At 43.8% G+C, this 14610-nt stretch overlaps 1 protein-coding gene across 11 annotated transcripts in view; it reads left to right on the top strand.

Annotated features, from left to right (window-relative positions):
- LOC110536142 (phospholipase DDHD2) overlaps positions 1–7639 on the top strand; it is a 28629-nt gene extending 20990 nt beyond the window's left edge. For 7 of the 11 annotated variants that reach the window (XM_036936001.1, XM_036935999.1, XM_036936000.1 and 4 more), the window contains 7 exons: positions 1789–1815; positions 2485–2640; positions 2758–2860; positions 3003–3164; positions 3407–3508; positions 4699–4864; positions 6421–7639. In XM_036936001.1, the coding sequence (XP_036791896.1) occupies positions 1789–1815; positions 2485–2640; positions 2758–2860; positions 3003–3164; positions 3407–3508; positions 4699–4864; positions 6421–6502 (798 nt within the window). In that variant the 3' untranslated portion in view covers positions 6503–7639. Of the gene's footprint in view, positions 1–1788; positions 1816–2484; positions 2641–2757; positions 2861–3002; positions 4486–4698; positions 4865–6420 lie in introns of those variants that run through there. The other 4 variants (XR_005034693.1, XM_036936005.1, XM_036936006.1 and 1 more) reach the window with 4 other exon arrangements.
- The last annotated feature ends 6971 nt before the right edge of the window (positions 7640–14610 follow it).

Genomic DNA, 14610 nt, shown 5'->3' with positions numbered 1-14610 from the left:
TGTAGCAGCAGTAGTTGTAGCAGCAGCAACAGTAGTTGTAGCAGCAGTAGTTGTAGCAGCAGCAACAGTAGTTGTTGTAGCAGCAGTAGTTGTAGCAGCAGTAGTAGTTGTAGTGGTATCAGCAGTAGTAGTTGTAGCAGTAGTAGTAGTTCTAGTGGTATCAGCAGTAGTAGTTGTAGTAGTAGTTGTGGTATCAGCAGTAGTAGTTGTAGTAGTTGTAGCAGTAGTAGTAGTTCTAGTGGTATCAGCAGTAGTAGTTGTAATAGTAGTTGCAGCAGTAGTAGTTGTAGTAGTAGTTGTAGTGGTATCAGCAGTAGTAGTTGTAATAGTAGTTGCAGCAGTAGTAGTTGTAGCAGTAGTAGTAGGTGTAGTGGTATCAGCAGTAGTAGTTGTAATAGTAGTTGTAGCAGCAGTAGTTGTAGCAGCAGCTGTAGTTGTAGTAGTTGTAGCAGCAGCAGTAGTAGTAGCAGCGGTTGTAGTAGTTGCAGCAGTAGTTGTAGTAGTAGTAGCAGCAGTAGTAGTAGTAGTAGTTGCAGCAGCAGTAATTGCAGCAGTAGTTGTAGCAGTAGTTGTAGCAGCAGTAGTTGTAGCAGCGGTTGTAGTAGTTGCAGCAGTAGTTGTAGTAGTAGTAGCAGCAGTAGTAGTAGTAGTAGTTGCAGCAGCAGTAGTTGCAGCAGTAGTTGTAGCAGCAGTAGGTGTAGCAGCAGTAGTAGCAGCAGTAGTAGTAGTAGTAGTTGCAGCAGCAGTAGTTGCAGCAGTAGTTGTAGCAGCAGTAGGTGTAGCAGCTGTAGTTGCAGCAGTAGTAGTAGTAGCAGCAGCGGTTGTAGTTGTAGCAGCAGTAGTAGCTGTCGTAGTAGCAGCAGCAGCTGTAGTAGTAGCAGTAGCAGCAGTAGTAGTAGTAGCAGCAGTAGTAGTAGTAGCAGCAGTAGTAGTAGTAGCAGCAGTAGTAGCTGTCGTAGTAGCAGCAGCAGTAGTAGTAGTAGTAGCAGTAGCAGCAGTAGTAGTAGTAGCAGCAGTAGTAGTAGTAGCAGCAGTAGTAGCTGTCGTAGTAGCAGCAGCAGCTGTAGTAGTAGCAGTAGTAGCAGCAGTAGTAGTAGTAGCAGCAGTAGTAGTAGTAGCAGCAGTAGCAGCAGCGGTAGTAGTAGCAGCATCAGTAGTAGTAGTAGTAGTAGTAGTAGTAGCAGTAGTAGCAGTAGTAGCAGCAGTAGTAGTAGTAGTAGTAGAAGTAGCAGCAGTAGTAGTAGTAGTAGTAGTAGCAGCAGTAGTAGTAGTAGTAGCAGTAGCAGCAGCGGTAGTAGTAGCAGCATCAGTAGTAGTAGTAGTAGTAGTAGTAGTAGCAGTAGCAGCAGCGGTAGTAGTAGCAGCAGCAGTAGTAGTAGTAGTAGTAGCAGCAGCGGTAGTAGTTGTAGCAGTAGTAGTAGTAGCAGTAGCAGCAGCAGTAGTAGTAGCAGTAGCAGCAGCGGTAGTAGCAGCAGCAGCAGTAGTAGTAGTAGTAGTAGTAGTAGTAGCAGTAGCAGCAGCGGTAGTAGTAGCAGCAGCAGTAGTAGTAGTAGTAGTAGCAGCAGCGGTAGTAGTTGTAGCAGTAGTAGTAGTAGCAGTAGCAGCAGCAGTAGTAGTAGCAGTAGCAGCAGCGGTAGTAGTAGCAGCAGCAGTAGTAGTAGTAGTAGCAGCAGGGGTAGTAGTTGTAGCAGCAGTTGTAGTAGTTGTAGTAGTAGTAGTTGTAGTAGTAAAAGTGACTGTGAGGTATAACTAGCCCTCCTGCTTGTCTCCCTCTGCCTGCCTGGACAGACCAACGGGGGCATAGCCAAGGGACAGGTCTGTCACACTGTCTCTCTATACAGGACATGCTGTTGGTTGTGCTTCCCAACACTAGTTCTCTTCTCTTTCCTCTTCCATTTCCTCTTATGCTCCTATCCTCATAGAAAGCATTAGAATGTATCCTTAGAAAGAACTCGAGCCCCGCCCCTAACCTCAACACCAATGTGACCAGTCATCTAGTCTGTCAGGCCCTCTCAAAGATCTATTCTACTGTCCTCATATGAGTCAGACAAATCTCTCATTCCACCTCCACCCTTCCTTCCATATAGGACTCTCACTGTTACCAGGATACATACTGTATGTACATGAACACATCCACTGTTCATGCCTGTGTGAGTCCTCATCTCCATGGTTTCCTGCTATCTGCTGTGAGGGTACCCAGACCTTGTGTTGCCATCAATGTTTGCTGGCTTGTTGTGATGCATGAACATTTTGCACCCATGTTGAATGTATGTATGTGTGTGTGAATGTTATTGGGTCGTTATTTTTCACTGTATTGACCCATGTATTATCACTTAATGTTGACATTTTGCATGGGATCGATTTCTATTGGGCTGTTCAAGCCTATTGTCTTGGTTTTCTCTGGGCTGAATATACACGTGATTTATAAACCCCCCCCAACTCTCTCTCTCGCTCACTTTCCCTCCCTCCCTGTCTTCTCTCCAGGTGTCCATTAACTACCCCCAGCTGGCATTCCATCCTCAGACCTTCTTTGCGTTCGGTTCTCCCATCGGAATGTTCCTGACTGTCCGTGGACTCAAACGCATCGACCCAAACTACACCTTTCCCACCTGCAAGAACTTCTATAACATATACCACCCTGTAAGCACACACATACACACCATTCCTGCCTGCCTGAGATTTGTATAATATAACACCCACACACGTGCACACATCCGATTTATTGGGACATGGCTTGTTCTCTCTCTCCCTCTAAAGTTTGACCCTGTGGCCTATCGGATCGAGCCCATGATTGTGTCTGAGTCAGACCTAGAGCCCATGCTGATCCCACATCACAAGGGCCGCAAGAGGATGCACCTGGGTACGGATATCAACCTATTTTTCTATCAATACGTCTGTTAAAGAATTCATCTTTGTGTCTGTAATGTGTTGTGGTGTTGAAAAGCCTTATGACATGAAATATAATAATATTTGGAGTGTGTGTGCACGTGTGTGTTCTCTAGAGTTGAAAGAGAGTCTGACGCGGATGAGTACTGATCTGAAGAATAACGTTCTCGGCTCGTTTCGTACTGCCTGGCAGTCTCTGGTCCGAATGCCTGTCGCTGCACTGCCCCCTGTCGAGGATGGAGAAACTACAGCAGAGAGATCCTTGCAAGAGACAGAGAGTAACACATATGCACACACACAGAGTCAGTGCATTACTGCTCTGCGTAGGCTAATACCCCAAGTTTTAAGGCTTTTAACATAACTGTTAACTTCCAGTCCTCAGCATGTTTGAAGCGTGTGAGAGTGTTTTTGCTGACATGTCTAACCTTGTCTCCTCCTGCATGTTCCCTTTCCCCTCCTCTCTGCTGTTCTGGTGTTCTTTCCTTTACCCTGACCCCTGACCCCTAACCCCTGACCCTAGCCCCTGCAGCAGCCTGCGCTGCTGTGAGGGAAAAGAGTAAGGCTGATTTGTGGACTAAAATTCTGGAGTGGCCCAAAGCCCTTCACTTACATTACTTCCAAGGTAAGAAGCCAGGAGATATGGAGGCCAGAATGATCTACTGTATGGGTGGTCTGACTGTCAGCTGCAGCCCAGAACTCTGTACACAGAGAATACTCCTTACAGCGCCCCCCTCTGTCAGAGAGAGAGACATAGCCGCCTGTGTGCACTCACAGATATGGTAATATAACTTTTTGTAGCAACAATGGCCTGACATTTGGCCTCATATTTTGTCTTGAACTTGGATGAAATAGCCTAATATTTAGAGTTGAAATTGTCCTCTAGGCATAGAGTCCCTTAGCTACCTGGAAATTGAAGCCTGATATGGGCCTCAAAGCATTTATTTTAAGGCTACTACTAGCTAAAGCAGTATTTTCTGACAGACTAGTTACAAGAGTATTTCAGTGATATCTATTGACTGATTTTAAAACTAGATAATGAAACTAGACATAGTGTGGTTAAATCAATAGCATTAACTGTCTTCAGGAAAGTATCCATCTTACCTTGGATGTGTTCTGTTGATGCAGTGTCTCACAGCTCACGCTCTTCAGTAGTGTGTTATTATCCTCCCTCTTCTCTCAGCATATCAAGCCTTTTAAACACTCTCTTCTTAGCATATCTCACCTGTTGCCCTGTTATCTCTGAGCCCCTTCCCCCATGCACCTGGCCCCTCCCCCATGCACCTGTCCCCTCTCCCATGCACCTGGCCCCTCCCCCATGCACATGGCCTCTCCCAGAGCATTGATAGACTGCCTGACTTGTGGCTGCTGCTTCCTGAAGCTCAGATTTTTTTTTCTTTAACCCCACTCACTAACTCCTCTCGCAAACTCTACTCGTTCACTCCCTATGCACACTCAACTCTCTAACTCCCGTCGCCCACTGAACTCTCACTCCACTCGCTAACTTTCTCTCCACAATTTCTAGCAATCTCCCCTCCCCTTCGATATCTTTCCTTCAAACAGGAGTCACTTACCTGGCCCAGAAACACTTGTCATTCCCAGGTAGCTTCATCATCTGCAGATTTGTATGTGCAAAATGGCAGAAACTTCACTAATCCTATTAATTAGAAGTCTAGGTGGAGCCGGCATCATTTATGATTTTATTTTCCAGTCCTTTCATATCTGCAAATGGCAAGTAAGGGCTAGGAGTTGTTTCTGGACTGGACATAGGAGTCCGTCTGCCTCTGTGTGATTGGTCCATCTCTGACCCTGCAGGTGTGCATGAAGAGGTGGAGTCTCCAGGGTCGGCAGAGGACAAGGGGCGTCAGGTGAAGGTGGGGATGCTGAATGGAGGGCGGAGGATAGACTATGTACTGCAGGAGGCGCCAATTGAGAGTTTCAACGAATATCTGTTTGCCATCCAGTCCCACCTCTGCTACTGGTCAGTACCTGTGTGTGTGTGTGCGTGTCCTTGTGTGTGTGTAATGCTAATACCTTTAGATTTTTGGGATTTATTAGGATCCCCATTAGCTGACGCCAATGACCCCTTGACATGTTCCACATTTTGTTACGTAACAGCCTTATTCTAAAAGGTATATATATTTTTTCCCTTATCAATCTACGCACAATACCTCATAATGACAAAGCAAAAAAAAGATTTATTGAAATTTTTGCTAATTTATAAAAAATACATAAATATTCTGACCCTTTACTCAGTACTATGTTGAAGCACCTTTGGCAGCGATTACAGCCTCAAGTCTTCTTGGCTGTGACGCTACAAGCTTGGCACACCTGTATTTGGGGAGTTTCTCCCATTGTTCTCTGCAGAACCTCTCAAGCTCTGTCAGGTTGGGTGGGGAGTGTCGCTGCACAGCTGTTTTCAGGTCTCTCCAGAGATGTTACATCGGGTTCAAGTCTGGGCTTTGACTGGGCCACTCCTGCATTGTATTGGGCGTGTGCTTAGGGTCGTTGTCCTGCTGGAAGGTGAACCGTCGACCCAGTCTGAGGTCCTGAGCACTCTGGAGCAGGTTTTCATCAAGGATCTCTCTGTACTTTGCACCGTTCATCTTTCCTTCGATCCTGACTAGTGTCCCAGTCCCTGCCGCTGAAAAATATCCCAACAGCATGATGCTGCCACCACCATGCTTCACCGTAGGGATGGTGCCAGGATTCCTCCAGATGTGATGCTTGGCATTCAGGCCAAAGAGTTCAGTCTTGGTTTCACCAGAGAATCTTGTTTCTCATTGTCTGACAGTCTTTAGGTGCATTTTGGCAAACTCCCAGCGGGCTGTCATGTGCCTTTTTTTTACTGACGAGTGGCTTCCGTCTGGCCACTACCATAAAGGTCTGATTGGTGGATTGCTGCAGAGATGGTTATCACCTTCCTGACCAAGGCCCTTCTCCCCCGATTGCTCAGTTTGGCCTGGCGGCCAGCTCTAGAAAGAATAATGGAGGCCACTGTGTTCTTGGGGACCTTCAATGCTGCAGAAATAGTTTGGTACCCTTCCCCAGATCTGGGCCTCGACCCAATCCAGTCTCTGAGCTCTACGGACAATTCCTTTGACCTTATGGCTTGGTTTTTGCTCTGACATTCACTGTCAACAGTGGGACCTTTATATAGACAAGTGTACCTTTCCAAATCATGTCCAAACAATTGAATTGACCACAGGTGTCTTCCAATCAAGATGTAGAAACATCTCAAGGATGATCAATCGAAACAGGATGCACCTGAGCTCAATTTCGAGTCTCATAGCAAATGGTCTGAATACTAATGTAAATAAAATATTTTTTAATTTATTTGAAAAAATGATAATTGTCATTATTGGGTATTGTGTGTAGATTGATGATATATTTTATTTATTTAATCAATTGTAGAATAAGGCTGTAACGTAACAAAATGTGTAAAAGGGGAAGGGGTCTGAATACTTTCCAAATGCACTATTCATGTCAGTACATACACACAAGTAAGTCACTCTTTTGTCTCTCCTGTGTGTGTAGGGAGTCTGAGGACACTGCTCTGCTGCTGCTAAAGGAGATCTACGACAAACTGGGTGTGGCCTTTGAGCAGCCACAGCAATAACAAAGGCTTTATAAACACAGAGACCGGTATAAAGGCTTCATAACAACACATGAATTCCATGGAGATGCACCAACGAGGCCCTTTGCTTTATTAGGAGCTGAAAGGAGTAAGTCAGTGAAAACACAGAGATATAAATATTGAATAACCACAGAGTTTTAAAGGCTTTATAAACACACAGAGAGGGCTATAAAGTCTTTATACATACACAGAGCGTTATTTATAAGTTACTAAAATGTAATGAAAGCAACATGAAAAAGGACATGCAGCCACTGCTCTCTCCCAGAATTCTTTGTGTCTGAGCCTCACAAAACCATTGAGTCACCTCCTCGGACAGATGGCGCCTGCCTCTGGGTGTGTGTGTGTCAAGAGTGTGACAGAGAAGTGCTCCTTGAAGAACCAAACCTGTCCCAGCTGACATGAAGAGGACTGGAGAACCCATTGGAGATGAGCTCTCTAGTGCATTTCTATCTCTGAAATTTCTCGTCCTGTGACCACATGGGCAGCAACATTGAATACTATCCAAGTGAGCCCTCTACCCAACTCTATGGGAGAACCATAGGGAAGACTGGTTTTCCATTTTCCTAAAACCACACTGAAGGATCTGGGTTTGAGCTGCTGGATCCTCCTGTTGAAGGGGCAGACTGCATTTAACATGTGTGTTTCTAAAGAATCAGATCCTGTTTGATCATGTCTGGATCATAACTTTTATATATGTTATTTTCAGGTCATTTCTTTTTACTTGGCCTTAGACTTGACATGTCCTATAATACATTTACAACAATGCAGGATGATAATTCCTCTCCTGTGTGTTTAGTGCATGTCTCCAGAAGGTTGTATACCAGTACGTATCAGTACGTACTTGACTACCAAAAAGGTAGCACTTTACTTAGGTGCTGCTTAAGGCTTAGAAAAGCATTTTATAAAGGGCATTACAACTCTTTACATCATGCATATGAAGGCTGCATGTCACGCTTAAGTAAAGTGTTACCATAAAAAGTACTCCACCCATAATTCCAGTGCAATGTGATGTTCTGATAATCTCACTCCTCTCTAGATGAACTGACTGACTATAGATAATTACATTTTTGGATTTATTTGTATCATGTAAAAGCTAAGTATTAAAATTATTGTAGAAAATAACATATCTTTAATGGAACTGACAAGACATTTTTCCTCCAAGTACTAATCTTAGAGGAAGGTATGTATGAGGGGAGAAAAGGGACAGGGTTGTTTTCTTTCTATGAGTATGTGTATAAATCACCCCCCTCCCCCCTTTGGTGTGTGCCAACCATCCTCTTTAAACTGGGGTTAGGGCCAATTTTGCTCGTTGAACATCTCATTCCCAAATCATGTGCGTTAATATGGAGTTGAGTTGGTTCCCCCCTTTGCTGTTATAACAGCCTCCACTCTTCTGGGAAGGCTTTCCACGAGATGTTGGAACATTTCTGCGGGGACAGCCACGGGCATTATTGAGGTCAAGCACTGATGTTGGCCGATTAGGCCTGGCTAGCAGGCGGCGTTCCAATTCATCCCAAATGTGTTCGATGGGGTTTGAGGTCAGGGCTCTGTGCAGGCCAGTCAAGTTCTTCCACACCGATCTCAACAAACCATTCTGCATGGACGTTGCTTTGTGCACGGGGACATTGTCATGCTGAAACAGGAAAGGGCCTTCCCCAAACTGTTGCCACCAAGTTGGAAGCACAGAATCGTCTAGTGTCATTTTATGCTGTAGCGTTAAGATTTCCTTTCACTGGTACTAGCCTGAACTATGGAAAAACAGCCCCAGACCATTATTCCTCCTCCACCAAATGTTACAGTTGGCACTATGCATTGGGGCAGGTAGTGTTCTCCTGTCATCCGCCAAACCTAGATTCACCAGTTGGACTGCCAGATGGCGAAGTGTGATTCATCACTCCAGAGAACGTTTCCACTGAGTCCAATGGCGGTGAGCTTTACACCACTCCAGACGATGCTTGGGATACCCCTGTTTTCAATACCTCACCTTGCGAGGATAATGGCACTGAGCCTTTTTCTAAAAGGCTTTATGAGATTAACAAAATGGATAAATGACCACAATTGATTGATTTAAATCTCATTGATAACCTGTGGTTTGAATTGAAGGGAGCAGTCCATAAGAAAATATGAATGATATGCAGGATCTGGAAAGATTATATATGGAGGAATGGCCTAAGATCCCTCCCCATGTAGCCTCCAATCAGATAAAACATTTTAGAAAAAGTCTCAATGCCTTAATACTCGCAGGGTAAGATGTTGAAAACGGGTGTCAATGCTTTTGACCCATATCTTTTTTAGATAAAAACATATATATTATTATTACATTTGTACATGTGTGAAATATGACACATATAAGCACCCACCTAATTACTATTATAATATAATTTCCCTTTTTTTGATTATACAATATAGCTCAGTATTTTAATTGTAATTGTAATCTTTATCAAGGGTGCCAATCATTTCTGTCCCTACTGTATCACTGACACACAACCAGCAACAAACCTGCAGTCCTTTAACATGGCATGAATCATCACTGTGGTCCAATCAGACCATGGACCTCCTCACTCCAGCCAGCTGTGTCAGCAGAGGGGAGAACAATAGCTTTGGTCCAGGGTGTTAGGTGTGGCTTACTGCGACAGCAAGCCACATGTAAACGCCCTGGACAGGACCTAGCTGAACAACAGATCTTAGTTTTCTAATCATTCTACAACCACAGAAGAGGCTTTGAGGTTCTGATTAGGCAGCTTGACTCCCTGCTTAAAATGTGCTGTGTGAGATATCCCTCTGACCCCTAAACCCTGCTTTGTGAGCACTCATCCTCTCTGCTTCACTCTTGAATGATATATTTTGTTCTGTTAACCTCAAGTTTTGCACTTGGTGACATTGTATATTCAAACCGCCCCAAAAATATAATATTAATGACATTTAATGTAAGCTGACAAGTATACTTTAATACTTGATATAAGCATGTATGAGCCCTTATTATGTCTTATTATAATAGTTTTACTGACTCAATGGTTGTACTTTAGTCAGGATTATTATGAGATAAGATGTTTATAAGGAGTTCATATAGCATCGTAATGCATTAAACCTGTCGTGTTACCAAATGTACTTTTTTTTATTCAACCACAGTACCATGCATAGGCTATACAGTGTGCTTACATATTGTTTATGTCATAATAAAACTTTAAAAGAGTATTTTTGTCACAAGTGTTTTTTATTTCATTGTTTGACAGGCTATCGGATTGACTTATTCATATAAACTGGTTTACAATTGAATCTTACAGAGACTAAGAACCATATACAGTCGTGGCCAAAAGTTTTGAGAATGACACAAATATTAATTTTCACAAAGTTTGCTGCTTCAGTGTCTTTAGATATTTTTGTCAGATGTTACTATGGAATACTGAAGTATAATTATAAACATTTCATAAGTGTCAAAGGCATTTATTGACAATTACATGAAGTTGATGCAAAGAGTCAATATTTGCAGTGTTGACCTTTCTTTTTCAAGACCTCAGCAATCCGCCCTGGCATGCTGTCAATTAACTTCTGGGCCACATCCTGACTGATGGCAGCCCATTCTTGCATAATCAATGCTTGGAGTTTGTCAGAATTTGTGGGTTTTTGTTTGTCCACCCACCTCTTGAGGATTGACCACACGTTCTCAATGGGATTAAGGTCTGGGGAGTTTCCTGGCCATGGACCCAACATTTCAATTTTTTTGTTCCCTGAGCCACTTAGTTATCTCTTTTGCCTTATGGCAAGGTGCTCCATCATGCTGGAAAAGGCATTGTTTGTCACCAAACTGTTCCTGGGTGGTTGGGAGAATTGCTCTTGAAGGATGTGTTGGTACCATGCTTTATTCATGGCTGAGATGCAACCCCACACATGAATGGTCTCAGGATGCTTTACTGTTGGCACAGGACTGATGGTAGTGCACACCATGTCTTCTCCGGATAAGCTTTTTTCCGGATGCCCCAAACAATCGGAAAGGAAAATTACTTTACCCCAGTCCTCATCAGTCCAATCCCTGTACCTTTTGCAGAATATCAGTCTGTCCCTGATGTTTTTCCTGGAGAGAAGTGGCTTCTTTGCTGCTCTTCTTGACACCAAGCCATCCTCCAAAAGTCTTCGCCTCACTGAGATGCACTCACACCTGCCTGCTGCCATTCCTGAGCAAGCTCTGTACTGGTGGTGCCCCGATCCCGCAGCTGAATCAACTTTAGGAGATGGTGCTGGCGCTTGCTGGACTTTCTTGAGTGCCCTGAAGCCTTCTTCACAACAATTGAACCGTTCTCCTTGAAGTTCTTGATGATCCGATAAATGGTTGATTTAGGTGCAATCTTACTGGCAGCAATATCCTTGCCTGTGAAACCATTTTTGTGCAAAGCAATGATGACGGCACGTATTTCCTTGCAGGTAACCATGGTTGACAGAGGAAGAACAATGATTCCAAGCACCATCCTCCTTTTGAAGCTTCCAGTCTGTTATTCGAACTCAATCAGCATGACAGACTGATCTCCAGCCGTGTCCTCATCAACACTCACACCTGTGTTAACGAGAGAACCACTGACATGATGTCAGCTGGTCCTTTTGTGGCAGGGCTGAAATGCAGTGGAAATGTTTTTGGGGGATTCAGTTCATTTGCATGGCAAAGAGGGACTTTGCAATTAATTGCAATTCATCTGATCACTCTTCATAACATTCTGGAGTATATACAAATTGCCATCATACAAACTGAGGCAGCAGACTTTGTGAAAATTCATATTTGTGTCATTCTCAAAACTTTTGGCCACGACTGTATATGTGTTTAGAAAAATATTAGACTTCATGGATCATGTTTTGATAAGAAAGCATGTGTCAGTGGTTTATAGTCCTTCTTGCACCTGATCCTTTGGTTAGGGTTATTGGAGTTTCTCACGCCAGATCGGCTGACGCCTAGCCGAACCGAACAAGTGTGCTGGCATACTCCCTTAAAATACCTTTTGCCTAGGAGATCTTAGTCGCACAATTTTAAGTAAGGTGTTTGGTGCAGTGTTCCTCAATGAGAAAATGTGCATGAAAACGAGTTGTCTCTCGTTGAATGAAAACAAAGATTTTATTGAAGAATCCCTACTGTTGACCAATCACCGACGAAGGGGCGTAGACTTTGGCTCCGAACTTCAGCTTGCCTCCAGAAAATATGTTGTGTGCCTGAACAGCTGAAAAAACCCTCACCAAAGTCCAAAACGAACAAAAGCATCACAAAATGTCATCATAATAAATGCGCAAACTCTTCCGAACTGTTTCGGCTGGGAAGCATACTTAAGGATTGAGGACCTTATCTACTTCCCCAGAGTCAAATGAACGTGTGGATGACATTTGTATGTCTCGTTGTCCAGTATGAAGGAAGCTAGAGGCAGTGTTGCCAACTCCTCAGTAAGGAAAGTAGCTATTGGCTGTCCTAAAATTCGCTAGAAGTTGCTAAATGACTTCATGACGTCATTAATCATTTCTGTGCACTTTGAAGTGGGTAGCAGCAGTGGAGTCTGAGAAAGCAGCTCTACATGTTTCTCCAATGTGATCACATGCCAGCATGGAACAGTGTTCAGCGAGGGCTAATGCCATGGTGGCCTCAGCCTTTTTTGCAGAGTACATTTTTTTAAACCATAAATGGCAGCTTGTTTTGGGTGGAACTGTTATAAGGCTTTGCCTTTTGAGTATGTTTTTGAGTTGTCATGTGTTACTTTACATCACTAAGTTTGGCGTAGAAATCAGCCTTACAATACAGCCAGTATGCCCGTGTATCATCTCCAATAAACGGCTTCAACCAGCCTTTGAAATCAGGGTTTGATTCCCTCTCCTTTCTGTATTTTTGAGTGTACAGTTTAATGATGAGCTAGGCAGCTAGATGTTTAGCTTATGTCACAGAGTGGCACACACACAGTGGACAAGGTGAGTAAGTGACTGAGGCTATGTGAGTCAAATGCAGCGATTTATTTTTGTGCATTGATTTATTTTAGACAAAGAGCATTTTACATTTACATCCCTCCCTGAATGTAAGCCAGTGTGGGATCAGCCAGCGGCAGCTTCCCGCATGCGCGATTCATTTGCAGTCTGGACGTGGAGGGGTGAACATCTCCTGCTCTGATTGCAGCTGGGAGGGACTGCTGCGCAAGGACTGTGAGTGCTTTGGGACGGGGTGGGGCCCATGGCAGCACCCGCTGCTACGTGCTCTCACGTCAGTCTCCAAAAGTCTCCAATAACACCAGAAAAAGTCACTAGATTTGTCGCTAGTCATTTTTTAAAAATGTGTCGCTAGAGGGGTCTGAATACTTGCTAAATATAGCAACAAAGTTGCTAAGTTGGCAACACTGGCTAGAGGTAGTTTTGCAAGCCAATGCTAACTAGCGTTAGCGCAATGACTGGAAGTCTATAGGTATCTACCAGCCTGCTCACCCTTCTTTTCTTTCTCTCTCTCTTTCTCTAATGCAGTGGGCTTTATCGGCATGGGACACATGTTTACATTGCCAAAGCAAGTGAAATAGATAATAACAAAAGTGAAATAAACATCAACATTTTTTAAAATGATTTCAGTAAAAATTACAGACATTTCAAATGTCATTATGGCTATGTACAGTGTAATAACAATATGCAAGTAGTTAAAGTACAAAATGGAAAATAAATATGGGTTGTATTTACAATGGTTTTTGTTATTCACTGGTTGCCCTTTTTTTGTGGCAACACGTCGCAAATATTGCTGCTGTGATGACACTGTTGTATTTCACCTAACCGATATGGGAGTTTATCAAAATGTAATTTGATTTTTTAATTCTTTGTGAGTCTGTGTAATCTGAGGGAAATGTGTGTCTCTTATATGGTCATACATTTGGCAGGAGGTTAGTAAGTAAAGCTCAGTTTGTGGGCAGTGTGCACATAACCTGTCTTCTCTTGAGAGCCAGGTCTGCTAACGGCGGCCTTTCTCAATAACAAGGCTATATTCACTGAATCTGTACATAGTCAAAGCTTTCCTTAGTTTTGGGTCAGTCACAGTGGTCAGGTATTCTGACACTATGTACACTCTAAGGGCCAAATAGCATTCCAGTCTGCTTTGTTTTTTGGTTATTTCTTTCCAATGTGTCAAGTATTTATCTTTTGTTTTCTCATGATTTGGTTGGGTCTAATTGTGTTGCTGTCCTGGGGCTCTGTTTGTATTTGTGAACGGAGCCTCAGGACCAGCTTGCTGAGGGTACTTTTCTCTAGATTCATCTCTCTGTAGGGGATGGCTATGTTATGGAAGGTTTGGGAATCGCTTCCATTTAGGTGGTTGCGAATTTAATGGCTATTTTCTGGATTTTGATCATTAGCGGGTATCGTCCTAATTCTGCTCTACATGCATTTGGTGTTTTACATTGTACACAGAGGATATTTTTTGTAGAATTCTGCATGCAGTCTCAATATAGTGTTTGTCCCATTTTTGTGAATTATTGGTTACCCCAGACCTCACAACTATAGAGGGCAATGAGTTCTATAACTGATTTCAAGTATTTTTAGCCAGATCCTAATTGGTCTCTCTCTCATCTTTACCACCCCCCTCTCCCTCCTCCCATCTCTGTCTGTTGTTCAGCGACTAACAATAGGGCCGAGACTCCCTCCGGACAGTACCCTCACCCATACCAGGCTAGCCACACCTCCCCATCCTCCCTCCCCTCTGCCAAGCTATCCTCCCCCGCCCTCACTCCCAGAGCTTAGTGGCCTTTAAGACTACCCCCTTCTTCCCACTTTCTCTCTCTCTCTCTCTCTCTCTCCCCTATTCACTCTCTTTCTCTAGAGAATCTCTGTAATTCCTTACAAGTGACTGTAATTTGCTCTGTGCAGGAGGGACGGCGAGAGAGAAGCAGAGAGAGAGAGGAGGGGTTAGAAGGAAGGAGAGGAGAGGGAGAGAGGGAGAGGAGGGGTTAGAAGGAGGGAGAGGAGAGGGAGAGGAGGGGTTAGAAGGAGGGAGAGGAGAGGGAGAGGAGGGGTTAGAAGGAGGGAGAGGAGAGGGAGAGAGGGAGAGGAGGGGTTAGAAGGAGGGAGAGGAGAGGGAGAGGGGCAGGGACTGGTGTAGT

The sequence above is a fragment of the Oncorhynchus mykiss genome, chromosome 11 (genome assembly GCF_013265735.2).
Source record: "Oncorhynchus mykiss isolate Arlee chromosome 11, USDA_OmykA_1.1, whole genome shotgun sequence".
Classification (NCBI taxonomy): Eukaryota; Metazoa; Chordata; class Actinopteri; order Salmoniformes; family Salmonidae; genus Oncorhynchus; species Oncorhynchus mykiss.
The sequence above is the reverse complement of the archived record's forward strand: the minus strand, read 5'-3'. Positions and strand labels throughout refer to the sequence as shown.